This window comes from Oncorhynchus kisutch, linkage group LG4 (assembly GCF_002021735.2).
Source record: "Oncorhynchus kisutch isolate 150728-3 linkage group LG4, Okis_V2, whole genome shotgun sequence".
Taxonomy (NCBI): Eukaryota; Metazoa; Chordata; class Actinopteri; order Salmoniformes; family Salmonidae; genus Oncorhynchus; species Oncorhynchus kisutch.
This window is the reverse complement of record NC_034177.2, coordinates 40,082,390-40,102,709: the sequence shown is the minus strand read 5'-3', so window position 1 is coordinate 40,102,709 and position 20,320 is coordinate 40,082,390. Positions and strand designations below refer to the sequence as shown.

The window sequence follows — 20,320 nt, the reverse complement described above, 5'->3', positions numbered from 1 at the left end:
CTGTGTCTTGCGCTCTCTCTGTGTCTCGCGCTCTCTCTGTGTCTCTCTGCATCTCGCGTTCTCTCTGTGGTCCCTGAGCCCAGACTCCTCATCATCAGTAGTCTGTGGGCCTCTACATGCTTTTATATAAGGCAGGGTGGCACTCGAGGACAAGCTCACACTGTGAGGGAGAAAGGGTTGGAGAGATGGAGGGGGGGAGGGGGGGGGGGGGCAAATGCTGAACAAACAAATCAATACTGCAGTGAGCGTGGGTGCACCTCTCTCTCTCTCTCTCCTTTATCTCACCTCTCTCTCTCTCCTTTATCTCATCTCTCTCTCTCTCTCTCCTTTATCTCATCTCTCTCTCTCTCTCCACCATGGGCCTGTGAATTGGGGAGGGAGGGTGGGAGTGATATGAGGGGAGGGTTGTTGGAAAACTAGACAAAGTTCCAGGGTTGGTGATCAACTCTGGAGGGTAAAGTGTAGCATGTTTGCTGCAGGTCTTAGTAGAGGAGGATAGGGAGATGAGACGTTGAAGAGTTTACATACAGTAGAAGTAGCGCTGCCTTGATATGCCACTGCCTTTTCAAGAATAGCACAAGTATTGAGATCATGTCCTGTTGCTAAATGTCAATCAGTATCATACTCAAATAGGTTGTACTCTGATATGACAGAATTCACAGGGTATATGATGCAGTCAACAGCACTGACATTTACATATTGTGCCAAAACATGTTGGTATGTTTTAAAAAGCCTAAGAATGATATGTGCTTGTGTGTCCTTTCACGTATTCCGTGAGTGTTTGAGTGTGTATTTGTCATTCTTTGTGTGTGTGAGTGTGTCATATCCCTGTTGCCCTGAGCGTGGAGCTGCTGTCTCACTCCACAGAAGTGAGCGAGGAAATAGAAAGAGCGAGAGAAAGAGAAAAGCGACAGCAGAGGTTGGTGGCTCCCCTGGGGCACAGTGAGTGGGAGGAGGAGAGAGAGAGAGAGAGGGAACGAGCAGGAGAGGGAGAACGAGTAAGAGGGGGAGGGAGCATGTGAGGAGCCATGTGAGCTGAGGGGAGAAAAGCGGGCCGCGGCTGCAGAGTGAGGGATTGGAGGAGAGCGGTGTCTGCTCAGTCCATGAGGAGACGGGGCAGGGGGTACACTTACGTAACCGCCTGCAGTGTCTGAGCCAGCGTCACGCGGACCGTCACGTTCCCACCCTCTCTCTTTCTCTCTCACTCGAACAAGTGTGAGCCTCTCCCTCCCTTGCTTTGTCTATCACAATGCCGTTTGCCTCAATTATTTCTCTCCCTCTATCGCTCTCTCTTACTCTCTCTTACTCTCTCTTACTCTCTCTTACTCTCTCTTACTCTCTCTTACTCTCTCTTACTCTCTCTCACTCTCTCTTACTCTCTCTCACTCTCTCTCACTCTCTCTCTCTCTCTCTCTCTCTCGCACTCTCTCTCTCTCTCTCTCTCTCTCTCTCTCTCTCTCTCTCTCTCTCTCTCTCTCTCTCTCTCTCTCGCGCTCTCTCTCGCACTCTCTCTCGCACTCTCTCTCTCGCGCGCTCTCTCTCTTTCTCTCGCGCGCTCTCTCTCTTTCTCTCTCGCGCTCTCTCTCTCTCTCGCGCTCTCTCTCTCTCGCGCTCTCTCTCTCTCTCGCGCTCTCTCTCTCTCTCGCGCTCTCTCTCTCTCTCGCGCTCTCTCTCTCTCGCGCTCTCTCTCTCTCGCGCTCTCTCTCTCTCTCGCGCTCTCTCTCTCTCTCGCGCTCTCTCTCTCTCTCGCGCTCTCTCTCTCTCTCGCGCTCTCTCTCTCTCTCTCGCGCTCTCTCTCTCTCTCTCTCTCTCTCGCGCTCTCTCGCGCTCTCTCTCTCGCTCTCTCGCGCTCTCTCTCTCTCTCTCTCTCTCTCGCTCGCGCTCTCTCTCTCTCGCTCTCTCTCTCTCTCGCGCTCTCTCTCTCTCTCTCTCTCTCTCTCTCTCGCGCTCTCTCTCTCTCTCTCTCTCTCGCGCTCTCTCTCTCTCTCTCTCTCTCTCTCGCGCTCTCTCTCTCTCTCCCGCGCTCTCTCTCTCTCTCTCTCGCTCTCTCTCTCTCTCTCTCTCTCGCTCTCTCTCTCTCTCTCCCGCGCTCTCTCTCTCGCGCTCTCTCTCTCTCTCTCTCTCTCGCGCACTCTCTCTCTCTCTCGCGCACTCTCTCTCTCTCGCGCACTCTCTCTCTCGCGCACTCTCTCTCGCGCACTCTCTCTCTCGCGCACTCTCGTGCTCTCTCTCTCGTTCTCTCTCGCTCTCTCGTTCTCTCTGGGTCTCTCGCTCTCTGGGTCTCTCTCTCCTTTCTCTCTCTGGGTCTCTCTCTCTGAATCTCTCTCTCTCTCTGGGTCTCTCTTGCTCTCTCTCTCTCTCTCGCGCTCTCTCTCTCGCTCTCTCTCTCTCTCTCGCGCTCTCTCTCTCGCTCTCTCTGGGTCGTGGCAGGGGCAGACAGTGAACTGACTGAGGGATCTGCAGTAGGCTAAGGAGGATTGCTGTTGCTTGGCATATTGGAGTGTAGTGATTTCTGTGTATGGGGATGAGTAGTAGCAACGATAATGCTATTGAATTATATCATGTAATTTTAGGAATAATTTACAGCCAGTCAATCAATTTAGTTTAAATGTTTTGTAGTCAGGTGAAACTGACAATTGGGATTTAGGATATTGCTGAAAATATTGTTCACAAAATGTGTACTGCAGTGCAGGAACTATATGATAGTACCGGTGCCTTACTCTTTAGATACCATTTTAACGATATCACAGTATCTAATCTGGGGCAGAAGTCATAACCAGGGAAAACACCTGTCTGCTGTGCAATCTGGCCATTGGCAATAAACGTGAGACTACGGTTTTTAGGTTATGACAACCAGGACATTATCTCACGTTCCCCCGTGTGTCTGTGTGCATGCACGTGTGTTCATGTGTGTCCTGGGTGTGCGTAAACATGGCTCCTGTGTTTGTTGACAAAGGAAAGTAAAAAGCTTCTTATGTAATCTCTCTCACAACCTATCTCTTTCCCTCCCTCTCTCACACTCCTCCTTTCCCTCCTGCTCTCTCTCCGTCACTCTTGGCAAGTTTCACACTAGCCGCCCTAGGCAAAGCAGCTTTACAGATTACCAGCCTCTCTCACCGCTAAGCTAGTCACACGCACACACACCCACACACACCACACGTACGCTGCCCCACGCTGGCTCAGCTCATCCTGTGGGGTTTTCCCAGTGTGAGAGAGTGGAATATGGCTTAGCTACATCCCTGCACTCATCCTCTCATCCTGTCATTCACATGCAGCCAACCAGGCCAGCGTGAGCTCAGCTCACTGATACCAGACAGGCCTTAACCCCTGACTGCCCCTAGTCTGTATCCAGACAATGTGTAAAATACACTTTAAAACATGAAACTAGTCCTGCAGTCTCAAGTGTTCCATCATGAAACCTGCAGCCTAACATCAACTACATACTTATACCCACGCTACATATTTTGTGTCGGTTTGTTTTGTGTACTTGTGTGTTTAGGCTGCCGTCCTATTCCGCCTACTCTTCCTCTTCAATGCTTTATCAGTCATGTGACTGGAGGTGTGTGGTCTTCATGGTGATGGACTAGCACGTGTTTACCTGTTTCCCCCGTTACTCAGCGGGCCTTATATGTACCCTCAGAGTAGGAGTGCTGATCTACAGTCGGATCAGGTTCATGTACTCTTATTCGTTAACCCTTTACACTTGTGGGAATTGGCTTAGAGTGCCTTCAGAAAGTATTCACATCCCTGGACTTTTCACACATTTTGTTGTGTTACAGCCTGAATTTCAAATTGATTCAATTTAGTGTTTCTGTCACTGGCCTACACACAATACCCCATCATGTCAGTGGATTTGTTTATTTTTAGAATTATGAATTAAAATGTAAAAGCTGAGATGTCTTGAGTAATTAGGTATTCAACTCCTTTTGTTATGGCAAGCCTAAATAAGTTACATAATACGCTGTGTTTAACATCTCTGTCCCTCAGTTGAGGAGTGAATTTCAAACACACAGACCAGGGAGGTTTTCCAAATGAAATTGCATTCGTCACATGCGCCGAATACAACAGGTGTCGACCATAAAGTGAAATGCTTACTTACAAGCCCTTAACCAACAATGCAGTTTTAGGAAAAATACATGTTAAGTAAAAAATAGATAAGTAAGAAATAAAAGTAAGAAATAATTAAACAGCAGCAGTAAAATAACAATAGCGAGGCGATATACAGGGGGGTACCGGTACAGAGTCAATGTGGAGGCTATATACAGGGGTACCGGTACAGAGTCAATGTGGGGGGGGCACAGGTTAGTCGAGGTAATTGAGGTAATAGATGTAGGTAGAGTTAAAGTGACAATGCATCGATAATAAACAGAGAATAGCAGCAGCGTAAGGGGTGTGGGGGCCAAAGCAAACAGTCTGGGTAGCCATTTGATTAGCTGTTCAGGAGTCTTATGGCTTGGGAGTTGAAGCTGTTGAGAAGGCTTTTGGACCTCGACTTGGCACTCCGGTACCGCTTGCCACGCGGTAGCAGAGAGAACAGTCTGACTAGGGTGGTTGGAGTCTTTGACCATTTTTAGGACCTTCCTCTGACACTGCTTGGTATAGAGGTCCTGGATGGCAGGAAGATTGGCCCCAGTGATGTACTGGGGGCGTACGCACTACCCTCTGTAGTGCCTTGTGGTCAGCGGCTGATACCAGGCGGTGATGCAACCAGTCAGGATGGTGTCGATCGTCTACCTGTAGAACCTTTTGAGGATCTGAGGACCCATGCCAAATCTTTTCAGTCTCCTGAGGGGGAATAGGTTTTGTTGTGCCCTGTCTTTGTGTGCTTGGACCATGATAGTTTGTTGGTGATGTGCACACTAAGGAACTTGAATCTCTCAACCTGCTCCACTTCAGCCCCACCTATGAGAATGGGGTCGTGCTTCTTCCTCCTTTTCCTGTAGTCCACAATCATCTTTGTCTTGATCACGTTGAGGGAGAGGTTGTTGTACTGGCACCACACGGCCAGGTCTCTGACCTCCTCCCTATAGACTGGCTCTTCGTTGTCGGTGATCAGGCCTACCACTGTTGTCACCAGAAAATGTAATGATGGTGTTGGATTCGTGCCTGGCCATGCAATCATGAGTGAACAGGGAGTACAGGAGGGGATTGAGCACCCACCCCTGAGGGGCCCCTGTGATGAGGATCAGCGTGGAGGATGTGTTGTTACCTACCCTTACCACTTGGGGGCGACCCGTCAGGAAGTCCAGTATTCACAAGGAAATTCAAAGAAACAGATTGTAATTTTCAATGTGCATGGGGCAGCAGGGTAGCCTAGTGGTTAGAGAGTTGGACTAGTAACCGGAAGGTTGCAAGTTCAAACCCCCGAGCTGACAAGGTACAAATCAGTCGTTCTGCCCCTGAACAGGCAGTTAACCCACTGTTCCTAGGCCGTCATTGAAAATAAGAATTTGTTCTTAACGGACTAGTTAAATAAAGGTAAAATAAAAAGGAATCATAATTGCATTCAGGTGCGTACTTCACAAATGACAAACGGGCTCATTCTGTTCTTGTAACTGTACGTCCAACTTAGTGATCCTAAACGTTGACACTATATGACATGGAAATGTGAAGTGCACATTTGGACTCCAACAGCCTACAAGCCACTGATGCTGACCTTTGGAACCTCTACATTTTTAAAAGGTCTAATAAATCCATGTAAAATAGCTGGCACCATCATAATACATCCATTCTTTATTTTAGACCGGTCTAAAGAAACATGATAGGAAGGAAATGTAGTCTATTTCAGAAGAACAGGCTAGTATATTCAGACATTGTTAAGCCTTGATCTGGCTATGCCATATGGCTGAGGGATACACTAGTTCATTTAGCAGACACAATTTGTTTACAATTCTGTGGCATTATTTTATAGTATGAAGAATACAATTGAACAAAGCTGAATAAAATAGAAAGCATATTTTCTCCAAATGATTTCAGAGAGTGTGAGCACATGTGGCTATTCTGTGTTGAGGGGTTAACAAAGAAACAGGGTGTCATTAGGGCGGTGACCATATTACCACCACATCTGTCAGTCAAATTCCACGTGACTGTGTATCACTGTAATTAGGCTTTTCCAAGCTGTATTAATTATATACTAAATAATATACGTGTGAAATTACTTTTGATTTAGAACGGACCATTATCACACACCTGTCAGGACAGGAGCAGGGGAAAATACATGTCCTCTTTGCACTTAAACAGCGAATGGAAGATGCTTTTACTGTGGTTTATTTTTATGCCAGCCAGGTAGACTATACACCTGCTGTAAATAGAAGCAATGTGCTTAATATTAGGAAAGTTGAGAAATAAATATAGTAGGCCTAGCCGATAGAAAGCTGATGGGATCCTCCTATTTTATAAAGGCCACCACTTTGCATTGATGTCAGACAATAGAGTGCTAAGTACCAGACAGTTAGCAAGTTTGGTAGGCTACCAATGACCATCAGCAGCATCAGAGCTTAGAGAAGCCTGATGCTCTGACTAAACGGTCACCTGGAATTTGACTACGGTCATGACTTATTATTTGGTGGTAATACGGTCACCGTAACAGCCCCAAGCATGTGATTTATTTTTATATCAATCGATGGAGGCAAACAAGCCTTGCTGCTTGTTTTGCTCACACTTCCGGCGCCGACAGAGATGGCCGCCTCGCTTCGCGTTCCTAGGAAACTATGCAGTTTTTTGTTTTTTTACGTGTTATTTCTTACACTAGTACCCCAGGTCATCTTAGGTTTCATCACATACAGCCGAGAAGAACTACTGAATATAAGATCAGCGTCAACTCACCACCAGTACGACCAAGAATATGTTTTTCGCGATGCGGATCCTGTGTTCTGCCTTACAACCAGCGCCACGGGATGGTTCCCATGCAGCGACCCAAAAAAACGACTCAGAAAAAGAGGGAAACGAAGCGGTCTTCTGGTCAGACTCCGGAGACGGGCACATCGTGCACCACTCCCTAGCATTCTTCTTGCCAATGTCCAGTCTCTTGACAACAAGGTTGATGAAATCCGAGCAAGGGTAGCATTCCAGAGGGACATCAGAGACTGTAACGTTCTCTGTTTCACGGAAACGTGGCTCACTGGAGAGACGCAATCCGAAGCGGTGCAGCCAGCGGGTTTCTCCACGCATCGCGCGGACAGAAACGAACATCTTTCTGGTAAGAAGAGGGGCGGGGGGCGTATGCCTTATGGCCAACGTGACATGGTGTGATGAAAGAAACATACAGGAACTCAAATCCTTCTGTTCACCTGATTTAGAATTCCTCACAATCAAATGTAGACCGCATTATCTACCAAGAGAATTCTCTTCGATTATAATCACAGCCGTATATATCCCCCCCCAAGCAGACACATCGATGGCTCTGAACGAACTTTATTTAACTCTCTGCAAACTGGAAACGATTTATCCGGAGGCTGCATTCATTGTAGCTGGGGATTTTAACAAGGCTAATCTGAAAACAAGACTCCCTAAATTTTATCAGCATATCGATTGCGCAACCAGGGGTGGAAAGACCCTGGATCATTGTTACTCTAACTTCCGCGACGCATATAAGGCCCTGCCCCGCCCCCCTTTCGGAAAAGCTGACCACGACTCCATTTTGTTGATCCCTGCCTACAGACAGAAACTAAAACAAGAAGCTCCCACGCTGAGGTCTGTCCAACGCTGGTCCGACCAAGCTGACTCCACACTCCAAGACTGCTTCCATCACGTGGACTGGGAGATGTTTCGTATTGCGTCAGCCAACAACATTGACGAATACGCTGATTCGGTGTGCGAGTTCATTAGAACGTGCGTTGAAGATGTCATTCCCATAGCAACGATTAAAACATTCCCCAACCAGAAACCGTGGATTGATGGCAGCATTCGTGTGGAACTGAAGGCGCGAACCACTGCTTTTAATCAGGGCAAGGTGTCTGGTAACATGACTGAATACAAACAGTGCAGCTATTCCCTCCGCAAGGCTATCAAACAAGCTAAGCGCCAGTACAGAGACAAAGTAGAATCTCAATTCAACGGCTCAGACACAAGAGGCATGTAGCAGGGTCTACAGTCAATCACGGACTACAGGAAGAAACCCAGCCCAGTCACGGACCAGGATGTCTTGCTCCCAGGCAGACTAAACAACTTTTTTGCCCGCTTTGAGGACAATACAGTGCCACTGACACGGCCTGCAACGAAAACATGCGGTCTCTCCTTCACTGCAGCCGAAGTGAGTAAGACATTTAAACGTGTTAACCCTCGCAAGGCTGCAGGCCCAGACGGCATCCCCAGCCGCGCCCTCAGAGCATGCGCAGACCAGCTGGCCGGTGTGTTTACGGACATATTCAACCAATCCCTATACCAGTCTGCTGTTCCCACATGCTTCAAGAGGGCCACCATTGTTCCTGTTCCCAAGAAAGCTAAGGTAACTGAGCTAAACGACTACCGCCCCGTAGCACTCACATCCGTCATCATGAAGTGCTTTGAGAGACTAGTCAAGGACCATATCACCTCCACCCTACCTGACACCCTTGACCCACTCCAATTTGCTTACCGCCCAAATAGGTCCACAGATGATGCAATCTCAACCACACTGCACACTGCCCTAACCCATCTGGACAAGAGGAATACCTATGTGAGAATGCTGTTCATCGACTACACATCTGCTAACCATGTGTATGTGACAAATAAATTTGATTTGATTTTGATTTTGTCCTGCCATATGACCTCTGGACATCCTACAGTCTTCCTGACAAAAACAGACCGCTGTGCCAGGAACCCATCTAACAATGTTAGCAAATCACATGCGCCACTTCCAAAGAGAACCCGCCGGCAAAGGGTCAGGCATTGGAATGCTTGTTTATGTGCTCATCCTGCTATTTGTCTTCTATTTGCCTGAAAATCACCAATTTCTCTCACATGCAGCTGTTAAGTTGTTTTGCTACTGCACCTCTTTACAGGGGAAAGCATTTAAAACGGTGCTAGAGGAGCATGGCAATGGGGTTTGAGGAAAAGCAAGGAAAAGTGTGTGTGTGTGTGTGTGTGTGTGTGTGTGTGGTGGGGTTGTTTACCAGAAAACGGCGGGGGGTGAGAGTGGGGGCGAGTCATCTGCCATGTGTAGGGAGTGGAGGAGCGCTGTAGGACTGCAGCTATTGAAGGAGGTGCAGGTAGGGTACACTGAGGGAGAGCGAGACGGAAAGAAAAGAGGTAACAGCTGCTATAGCATTGCTGTAGTGTTCATGCTTAGATGACATGAAGAGATTTTAGGTGCGTCGATTTTTCTCCCATGTAATAATTTTCCCTTCCTTTGAAAAGAAGCGTCTCACAACTAGGTGATGCTCTCTCTTGTGTCTGTCTGGCTTTGGGCTGAGAGAGTGGCTGTTAACTCTTTCACTGCCCAGAAAATAACAGACGTATGAAATGTTTTTTTAACCCTTATTTTACCAGAAAAGTTGACCGAGAACACATTCTCAGCAACAACCTGGGGAATAGTTACAGGGGAGAGGAATGAGCCAGTTGTAAGATGGGGATGGTTAGGTGGTCATGATTCTATGAGGGCCAGATTGGGAATTTAGCCAGTACACCAGGGGTTAACACCCCTACTCTTACAATAAGTTCCATGGGATCTTTAGTGACCACAGGACACCTGTTTAACGTCCCATCTGAAAGACAGAACCCTAACCAGGGCAATGTCCCCAATCACTGCCCTGGGATATTTTTTAAGACCAGAGGAAAGGGTGCCCCCCACTGGCCCTCCAACACCACTTCAAGCAGCATCTGGTCTCCCATCCAGGGACCAACCAGAAGCCACCCTACTTAGCTTCAGAAGCAAGCCAGCAGTGGGATGCAGGGTGGTATGCTGCTGGTTAATGTGATAGGTCAGTGATAGATCACATTCATCTTACCAATTCATATGCATGTACGTATAGGTCTACAGTAAGTTGAATTGGATTTTAGTTTTTTAAACTTCCTCTGATCTAAGACTTAAGAAATCGAGCATGGGAGATAATGCTCTGTCGAACGTTCTCTGACATCGACGTCCTCTGATCTGCTTTTCGTTTCAGTGTTTTTCATGGTTGTATTGTGTTGATAGCCCTCTCTCTCCCTCGCTCTCTCTCCTTCCCTCCCTCGCTCTCTCTCCCGCTCTCTCTCCCGCTCTCTCTCCCGCTCTCTCTCCCGCTCTCTCTCCCGCTCTCTCTCCCTCCCTCCCTCGCTCTCTCTCCCGCTCTCTCTCCCGCTCTCTCCCTCTCTCTCTCTCCCGCTCTCTCCCTCTCTCCCGCTCTCTCTCTCTCTCCCTCTCTCTCTCTCCCTCGCTCTCTCTCTCCCTCGCTCTCTCTCTCTCCCTCGCTCTCTCTCTCCCTCGCCCTCTCTCTCTCTCTCTCCCTCTCTCTCTCTCTCCCTCGCTCTCTCTCTCCCTCGCTCTCTCTCTCCCTCGCTCTCTCTCTCCCTCGCTCTCTCTCTCCCTCGCTCTCTCTCTCCCTCGCTCTCTCTCTCCCTCGCTCTCTCTCTCCCTCGCTCTCTCTCCCTCGCTCTCTCTCTCCCTCGCTCCCTCGCTCGCTCTCTCTCCCTCGCTCTCTCTCCCTAGCTGTCTCTCGCCCTCCCTAGCTGTCTCTCGCCCTCCCTCGCTCTCTCGCGCGCCCTCCTTCGCTCTCTCGCGCGCCCTCCTTCGCTCTCTCTCGCGCCCTCCCTCGCTCTCTCGCGCGCCCTCGCTCGCTCTCTCGCGCGCCCTCCCTCGCTCTCTCGCGCGCCCTCGCTCGCTCTCTCGCGTGCCCTCCCTCGCTCTCTCGCGCCCTCCCTCGCTCTCTCGCGCCCTCCCTCGCTCTCTCGTGCGCCCTCCCTCGCTCTCTCGCGTGCCCTCCCTCGCTCTCTCGTGCGCCCTCCCTCGCTCTCTCGCGCGCCCTCCCTCGCTCTCTCGCGCGCCCTCCCTCGCTCTGTCGCGCGCCCTCCCTCGCTCTCTCGCGCGCCCTCCCTCGCTCTCTCGCGTGCCCTCCCTCGCTCTCTCGCGCGCTCTCTCGCGCGCCCTCGCTCGCTCTCTCGCGCGCTCTCTCGCACGCCCTCACTCGCTCTCTCCCTGCCTCGCTCTCTCTCACTGCCTCGCTCTCTCTCACTGCCTCGCTCTCTTGCGCACCCTCCCTCTCTCTCTCTCTCTCGCTCCCTCGCTCGATCCCGTTGCCTCCCTCTCTCTTGCTCGATCCTGATGCCTCCCGATCTCAATCCCGATCCCTCTCTCTCTCTCTCTCGGTCTCTCCCTCGCTCCCTTTCTCTCACTCCCGGTCTCTCTCGATCACGATCTCTCGCTTCCTCACTCTCCCTCTCACTCCCTTCCTCCCTCTCTCGCTCCCGATCTCTCGCTCGCTCGCTCCTGATCCTCACTCGCTGCTCTCTCTCTCGCTCGCTCCTGATCCTCACTCGCTCCTGATCCTCACTCGCTCCCTTTCTCTCGCTGCCCCCTCTCTCGCTCCTGATCCGCCATCGCTCCCTTTCTCTCGCTCCCCCCTCTCTCTCACTCGCTCGCCCTCCCTCCCTCTTTTGAACCCTTGCCCTACCTCGCTCCCTCTGTCCTCACATCACCTGACTGGATTTTTTTATGACTACATGCAGCAGCAGACCAATAAGTCAGGCTGGCACAACTCTTTCGCTCTCTCTTCCCTCTGCAGAGATGGCCAGCAGACCACATCATCCAAGGGGGAGGCAGCTAGGGGAAGAGACATGGGGAGCCTGGCTGCACTATCCCACTCTTTTAGGATGTGAGAAGAGTGGCAAGAGACCGACATCTCCTTTTTTAGAAGGGGAATCGATCAATAAAAAATAAACTCATTGCTGTTGAGTTACTGTAAAGGATAGCTTGGAGTATATATGTCTGATTAAGTGGGAATGAGCCGAGTTGGCTCACGAGTTGGCTCACTGAATCATCACCTGCAGTGTGTGTGTGTGTGTGAGAGCCTGTGTGTGTGTGAGAGCCTGTGTGTGTGTGTGTGTGTGTGTGTGTGTGTGTGTGTGAGAGAGAGAGCCTGTGTGCTCATGGGTGCGTGCGTGCGTGTGTGTGTGTTTGTGCATGCCTGCACTAGTGCACAAGCCTGTGTGTGTGAGGGCTCAGCTCTTCGCCAGACGGTGCAGGCAGACTGCTGTCTCTGCTGACTGCAGATGAGTTAGTGTTTACTGAGACGGGGAACATCAGCTGCACGTGCTCCCTCTCCACCAGAATGCGGCTCCTTTTCTCTCAGTGCCTCTCCTCAGTGTGCTTATTTAAAGGGCTTCAGCTCAAATTTGATTTGGAACTCCTCCAGTGGATCCTTTTGTGTGTTTGGTGTGCACTATGTCTGTTTTCCCGTCTGTGATATCACATGCCAGAAAGGATCTGTCGTTTGTCATGATGCGGCTCTCTGTGGTGGTTGCCATGTGTCCGTTCATCGCTCGCTCACTCCCTCCATCAATCCCTCTTTCCATTAATGCCTTATTTGCTGTGTTCTTACACAATACATATTGATGGTAAGAAAAGGGAGCCTCTGGAGCTTACAAGTTTTCTACCTGCAGGACTGGTTTATACCTCAGTCACACACATGCTGTATTGCGCAATAAGAGAGAGAGGGGGTGGTTATATCAGTGGCTCTCTCTAGGGAGGGCGAAGGTCGCTAGTGTTTGCCTTCCCTTGCCATTTCCAAGCCAGCAACCACTAGGCATTATGTAACACATTCTCCCACAGGAAACACAGGATCAGTAGCTAGTATACCGTATTCAGCTCTGCTCCAGTTTCCTTCTTCCCCCTCTTCCTCTCTGTCGGCCTTTCTCTCTCGGTCTCTGTCTCTCCGGTCTGTCGTTCGGTCTCGGTCGTTCAGTCTTGGTCGGTCGGTCTCTTCTCTGTCGGTCTCTCTCTCGGTCGGTGTCTTTCTCTCCTGATCGGTCTCTCTTTCTCTCGGTCGGTCTCTCTCTCGGTCTGTCTCGGTCGGTCTGTCTCTCTCGCTCAGTCGGTCTCGCTCGGTCGGTCTCTTTCTCTCGGTCGGTCTCTCTCTTTCTCTCGGTCGGTCTCTCTTGGTCGGTCTCTCTCTGTCTTTCTCTCTTTCTCTCGGTCGGTCTCAGTCGGTCTCTCTCTGTTGGTCGGTCTCTCGCTAACGGTCGGTGTCTCGGTCAGTCGCTCTCTCTCTGTCGGTCTCTCTCTCGATCGGTCTCTCTCTCGATCGGTCTCTCTCTCTCTCTCGGTCTCTCTCTCTCGGTCGGTCGGTCTGTCTCTCTCTCTCTGTCGGTCTCTCTCTCGATCGGTCTCTCTCTCTCTCGGTCTCTCTCTCTCGGTCGGTCGGTCTGTCTCTCTCGCTCGGTCGTCTCTCTCGGTTGGTCGGTCTCTCTCTGTCTCTTGCTCTCTCGGTCTCTGTGGAAGGAGTCGCTTCTTCTCAAAATGTAACTTTGACAATTCCATCAATCCATGTTACTAATGTAACGATCTCCCTTGTGACGTTGTCTTTATTATATGACCCCATCAACTGAGTATTGGCACCATATAGCCACAGTGTACTGGATATGTGTTGGATGTACCACAGAGTTGTGTAACGTGAAAAGGCCAACTACAGGTGACATCTCATCTCACCGGATGTAAAAGCCATAGAAATAGAATTACGAGAATGGCCAAGGTCCCTCGGACCACGACAATTGGACTGTACCCTCATGGACACACTTAATATGGTCTATATGGTATTATAATTCTATATCTTTTGCAAAAGTTTCAATTAATAAAACTGATAAGACTGAATATGTATGACTGTGTCCCGGGGTTCCTTATGGGCCCTGGTAAACCGGTGTCATTTTGAGATGCAACCTTTGTTGTGATTGAAACAGAATGCATGGAAAATGTGTTTTTCTTCTGGGTCTCAGAGTGTTGATGGGAAGCATAAACAATGTTACCTGAGTGAACCCTGCCGTTTGGGGAATTTTGTTTTTCTCTGTTACACACAGATAGTGCGAGAGAAAGTGTGTGTGTGTGTGTGTGTGTGTGTTTCTGTCTGGCGTACAACAGACACGTTCAGAGTCGGGTCTGGATTTAATCTTTTCATTTCTCTCCTCCCGTAGGGAAACGTGTTAAGGAAGATTCTCCTCACTCGCTACTTTGGAAATCAAAGGCTTCACTCCAAATCAGAGTTTGGGAGCGGGAACAGCTCAGCTGGAGGTACTGAACATAACCCCGAAAACCTCAAAGGGATACTTCGGGATTTTGGCAATGAAGCCCTTTTATCTACTACCCCATAGTCCGATGAACTCGTGGATACCATTTTTATGTCTCTGTGTGCAGTTTGAAGGAAGTTGCTAACTAGAGCTCGCACAATTGCTAACTAATGTTAGCACAATGACTGGTAATCTATGGGTATCTGTTAGCAGGCTAGTTATTTGCTAACAGTATTTAGCATTGGCTCAGAGAACTACCTCAAACTTCCTTATTAGATAAAGGGCATCATTGCCAAAATCCCGAAGTATCCCTTTAACAATATTCCCTGTTACTCAGAGGGAGCGAGTAGATAACATGATGTATTGGCTAAAACCACTTATTTATTCTTGATAGTTATAAGAGGATATAAGACATGCACATACAAACCCTTGGTTCCAAATCAGACCTGCTCATCCAATGTCTGCCATGCTTCTGGATGATGATGTCGCTGCTCTCGCTCCAGTGTGCGTTAAGTGCTAGTATGTAGACGTTATCGGCTCTGTAAGCACATGGCAGCGACCACCAAATGGCAAATGTGATCGATTACATTGAAAACAATGGCTGTCCATATTGGAAGCAGTCTCCAGTCTTTTTACACCTCAGTGTTGAGACTGCCTGGTGTCGGGGGTTGGCACTTTTGCTACTATTCCATTGGTCTATTAAGCCAGACAAGCTCAATCGACTTGACTTTACTCAACGTCTTTTGCAGTATCATGCACACATTTTAAATTGGCATTTAAGAAAAAGACAAGAACAATAAAATAAAATAACAAATAGTATTTGAACAAAGGTCTGTTCCAAATCATGTCTTACCATTTTCCCCAATCCAATCAGTCTAATATCTGTCCGTTTGCAGGTGGCTCTTTGGTGCAGGACTCTGACAAGTTGAGCAGCAGCATGGTAGATATCCAGTGTCTGCTGGACAGTGAGGGAGCCTCAGAGTTGGTCATAGACCTTATCGTCAGCACCAAGAACGACCGCATGTTCGAGGAGAGCATCCTGCTAGGCAACGCCCTGCTCCAGGGGGGAAACACTCAGATACAGGTGGGTGGGGAGGAGGTGGGCTCACACAGAAACGCAGTTGCCCGCACGCATATATGCGCAGATACAGAGAAACTAAATCTATGGGTTAAAAAAACGTTAGTTGACATGGGCTAGTTGATCTGAACATTTCTGATAAGCTCTTAAGGTATGCAAGGACTGACATGACAAGAAGAAAACTGATGATGCACTACCTAATTTCTGAAATTGCACTTTGTGCATTCTACTAGTACAACTTTCAAGAGTAAGTTGAAAGCCCCACGGTTTGGGAACCACTGCTCTATCTGATGGGTCGATTACACTTCTCCCCCATTTCAGAACTCGTTCTACCACCAGCTGCACAAGCAGAAGAAGTCGGAGCACTTCTTCAAGGTGTTCTACGACCGCATGCGTCTGGCCCAGCAGGAGATCCGGGCCACTGTGTCCGTCAACATGTTCGAGGTCGGCACCTGCAGGAAGAGAGACGAGGACGTCGACGTCAGTCACAGTGGCATCCGTCTCAGAAAAACACGTATGTTGTTGTTTTTTTGTCTCAATAGAAATAGAATGACTAGAACTGACATTCTCTTTCAAGTCGTTGTTACATGATGTGTGGGAGGGCGGCCATATTGAGTGTCCCCATGAGTGTAATTTCAAATTGCTCTGTTCCGACCTAGTGTTGCACGACATACCAAAACATCTATACTTTTTGATACTAGAACACAAAAAATGGTATGGTAGTTGAATTTGTTACTTTCGGTACTTCTGTCAAATGTGTTAGGTCTTAAAGAGACATCGCGCACTTATTTAAAAGAAGAGATTGCTTCTTCTATGCACATATTTTTGACCGCTACAATAAAATGAAATCTGCCAAAACCAGCTAAATAACTCAAGGCATGCATTCACTTGTATTGTGAATAGGCCTGGGCTGGGCTACATCTTGATTTACCCAGATTATCAATAGAGATTTACCATTCAAATAAATTAGCGTTATGTAGTTTGGTAAAAAACAAAGTCAAATTGATTATATAGTTGATTCATTAATGTATATGTGGCTGTCTCTGAAAAATGTAATGATATTGATCTCAAAAGATTGTTTGGATCAAACACCATTCGGTGACATTGGCTAATACGACATTTGTTTGTTTTGGTATCATTTTTGTATCGCGTATCGTGATGGCATCTAGTATTGTGATACTAAACCTGGTGTCTATATCGAATTAAAAACTTCTGCTATTGTGACAACACTCTGGCCATACAAGTTGATTCCAATGGTGGTCCTCTCCTCCATACCACATACTTGGTTCCATCAAGCACCTGTACGTATGTCTGTTCTGATGTATACCTCAGTGGCTGGAATGTTTTGTCTGTATCTGCTGTTGTTATTTTTCCCCACTTGGGGTCAGTAACATTTGTTAGATTCCAATACCTATTCTCTATTACCTGTTCTCCATTTAGTTCCTCAACTGCAGTCTTTCCCCTCCTTACTGGCCTTCCCCGTGTTTCATGGGAGAACAAGTCCAGACATGTTGTCTGTGAAGCAGCAGATATTGTAAAATATCCACTGTCCAGTGCTCCACAGACTGAAGGATCAGAGAGGTGTGGAAGGTTGAGAGTGAATTAAATAGCAAGGGACCAGGGAGGAGTGTGGGAGAATGAGTGGTGGAGAGGGAGCTAAGTTTCAAAGCTGCTGAGTCATATGGTAATGCCCTGAACATGACCCTAGAAGTCTCCATGGAGATGATGGGGCTTAGGCCACTGAGATCCGAAAAGGCCTCTCAATGCACACATACAGGTAATAGGCCTTGAGTGTAAATTTGAGTCGTATGTAATATGATTTAATACTGTAATATACAGTCAGTAATACTATATAGTATATGCATTGTTCTTCAAAGGTTTACAACTCTAGCCATACCTACATAGTAATAGTAAGGGACTCATAAGGTCAAAGGTCGCCTCCATTTCTCTCTTTGCTGACATTATCAGACTCCCAGTGCTCAGTTTATCCTTTTGGCAGGGTCATTTACCCATTTAATCAGCAGTGTGACTACAGTAAATGTAATATGTGTGATCTCCCCTGTAGTATCACTGACCCAGTAGTTTGGAGTGATTGTGTATCTGTTGTTCCTGTTTCGCCCCCATGCCTGTGGTCACAAGTCAGGGGCCATGTGAGAGGTCACATCACTAGTATATCAAAGGGCCATTCTACCCAGATTTGTTGTTTTGACCAGAAAACCCAACTACACAATTAACCCGTTGTTAGAGGGGTCACGGTAATTTCAGAATAATTACAAAAAAGGGTTTGTTTCGTGATAAGATTTCATATGAGTTTGACTGAGAGGGAAGCATTGAAAAACACTCATGACGTTCGATTGGCTCAATTTTGGGGTCAATTTTATTTCAATATAGCCATATCAGGTCAGGAAGTGTATTGCAATTTAAGTGATGACATAATTAAAAAAGTTATGCAACATTTTCAAATCATGAATTTGAATTCCACTGCAAAATTGTCTTACTTGAAAGGAAATCAACCTTTAACCCTGGTCAGCAGAAATCCTCAACATTTCTGGAAAACCTGTGAATGTTTAGGAATGTTAACAGAATTTTGCAACCCTTCAGTGACCCACCCCGTCTCCTCTAGCAAAAGACTCTTCCCTGCACATGATGGACAACATGCGTGGCCAGTTGAACGAGGCGTCCTCGGCCACCTCCAAGGCCTTTGTCTCCTTCCGGAAGGAGCGGGACACGGACCTGGAGGTCTTGGAGGGCCAGGCCGGTGAGGGGCCCGGGGGAGGGGTCGAGGAGAGGGAGGAGGAGGCCCAGATGAGCCGGGCCATCACCATCATGAAGCCTATCCTGCGCTACCTGCAGCTGCTCTGTGAGAACCACAACAGGGACCTGCAGGTATTGAATTGAATAAACCTTATTGAGTATTTGTCACCAGCATAGGCACTGTATGGAGAGATCATAGTTCCTCTGACCACAAGCTGAATTTACTGGTGTTTACCATGTTCACCTGATGAGTGAATCATAAGTCAATAATCTCAACAGGGATTAGCAGTTAGGCCCACTGCATTTGAGGAAACAGATTAGATTCTGAGCTGAGCATTATCATTTTTCTTCTCATCTCCATGATGAGTCAGAATCTCCACAGAGATCTAACAGCAGCCTATCATAGCACCACCTCTATTTAGGAATCCAGCGTTTATGTAACCATCTGGGTTTTGTACCCGGTGTAACAGGGTACTATTGTCAATATACACTGAGTATACAAAACATTTGGAACACCTGCTCTTGCCATGACACAGACTGACCAGGTGAAAGCAATGATCCCTTATTGATGTCACTTGTTTAATCCATTTTAATCAGTGTAGATGAGGAGACGGGTTATTAAAGAAGGATTGTTAAGCCTCGTGACAATTGAGACATGGTTTGTGGTATGTGTGCTATTTAGAGGGTGAATGTGCAAGACCAAAGATGTATGTGCCTTTGAACAGGGTATGGTAGTAGGTGCCAGGAGCACTGGTTTGAGTGTGTCAAGAACTGCAACGCTGCTGGGTTTTTCCACACTCAACAGTTTCCCGTGTGTATCAAGAATGATCCATCACCCAGACATCCAGGCATCTTGACAACAGCGGGAAGCATTGGAGTCAACATGGGCCAGCATCCCTGTAGAACGCTTTCCACACCATGTAGAGTCCATGCCCCAATGAATTGAGGCTTTTCTGAGGGAAACTCAATATTAGGAAGGTGTTCTTAATGTTTTGTACACTCAGTATTTGTCTCACGCTTTTATTCTGAAATGTTGACACACCCTGCTTTAAACACAGATCAGATGTGCTCACACTCCGATAGGATGTCATGCAAGTATCCTGTTAATATGAGAACCACCTTTTTTCCCCCTCCTGGTTCGTCCCTGAATCCAGAACTTCCTGCGGAACCAGAACAACAAGACCAACTACAACCTGGTGTGTGAGACGCTGCAGTTCCTGGACATCATGTGTGGCAGCACCACTGGAGGCCTGGGCCTGCTGGGCCTCTACATCAACGAGGGCAACGTGGACTTGGTCCGGCAGACCCTGGAGACCATCACAGAGTACTGCCAAGGACCCTGCCACGAGAACCAGGTAGGGGACCAAAAACTGTGCCAGTGTAGAGGTTATTTGGAATCACACACTTGTGATATGGTGTGCCTGCCTGAAACTTGTAAACCCAAATTATATAATGTACCACAAGGATTTCCTCTTTGTGTAATTGTTAAGACATTGAACAGTAGTCCTGGACCCCCAAAATATGCATGTGCAAGTTTTCATGCAACAATTTGCATTTCTAAAAACTGAACTTGACTTGGGAATGTGCTCATCGTCCCGCAAACTTAAGACCATGCATACACACAGTTTCTCGTGGTTGAATTATTGCATTGCATGAAGACAAATGTAGCCTTGTGCATTCGGAAAGTATTCAGACCCCTTCCCTTTTTCCACATTTGTTATGTTATAGCCCTATTCTAAAATGTATTAAATCAACCTACACACAATATACCATAATGACAAAACAAAAACATGTTTTTAGATTTTCTTTTGCATTTTTTTCCCTTAAGTATTCAGACACTTTGCTATGACACACAAAATTGAGCTCAGGTGCATCCTGTTTCCATTGGTCATCCTTGTGATGTTTCTCCAACTTGATTGGAGTCCACCTGTCATAAATTCAATTGATTGGACCAGATTTGGAAAGGCACATATAAACTCAGCAATAAAAGAAACGTCCTGTCACTGCCAACTGTGTTTATTTTCAGCAAACTTAACGTGTAACTATTTGTATGAACATAACAAGATTCAACAACTGAGACATAAACTGAACAAGTTCCACAGACACGTGACTAACAGAAAATTAATAATGTGTCCCTGAACAAATGGGGGAGGGGGACAAAATCAAAAGTAAATCCGTATCTGGTGTGGCAACCAACTGCATTAAGTACTGCAGTACATCTCCTCATGGACTGCACCAGATTTGCCAGTTCTTGCTGTGAGATGTTACCCCACTTTTCCACCAAGGCACCTGCAAGTTCCCTGACATTTCTGGCGG

General features: G+C 47.7%; 1 protein-coding gene across 2 annotated transcripts in view; it reads left to right on the top strand.

Annotated features, from left to right (window-relative positions):
• The window catches only part of LOC109889517 (inositol 1,4,5-trisphosphate receptor type 2), a 152,453-nt gene that overhangs the window by 68,887 nt on the left and 63,246 nt on the right, over positions 1 to 20,320 (top strand). For both annotated transcript variants that reach the window (XM_020480989.2, XM_020480988.2), the window contains exons 38-42: positions 14,080 to 14,176; positions 15,069 to 15,256; positions 15,572 to 15,764; positions 17,874 to 18,136; positions 19,159 to 19,359. In XM_020480989.2, the coding sequence (XP_020336578.1) occupies positions 14,080 to 14,176; positions 15,069 to 15,256; positions 15,572 to 15,764; positions 17,874 to 18,136; positions 19,159 to 19,359 (942 nt within the window). The remainder of the gene's footprint in view (positions 1 to 14,079; positions 14,177 to 15,068; positions 15,257 to 15,571; positions 15,765 to 17,873; positions 18,137 to 19,158; positions 19,360 to 20,320) is intronic.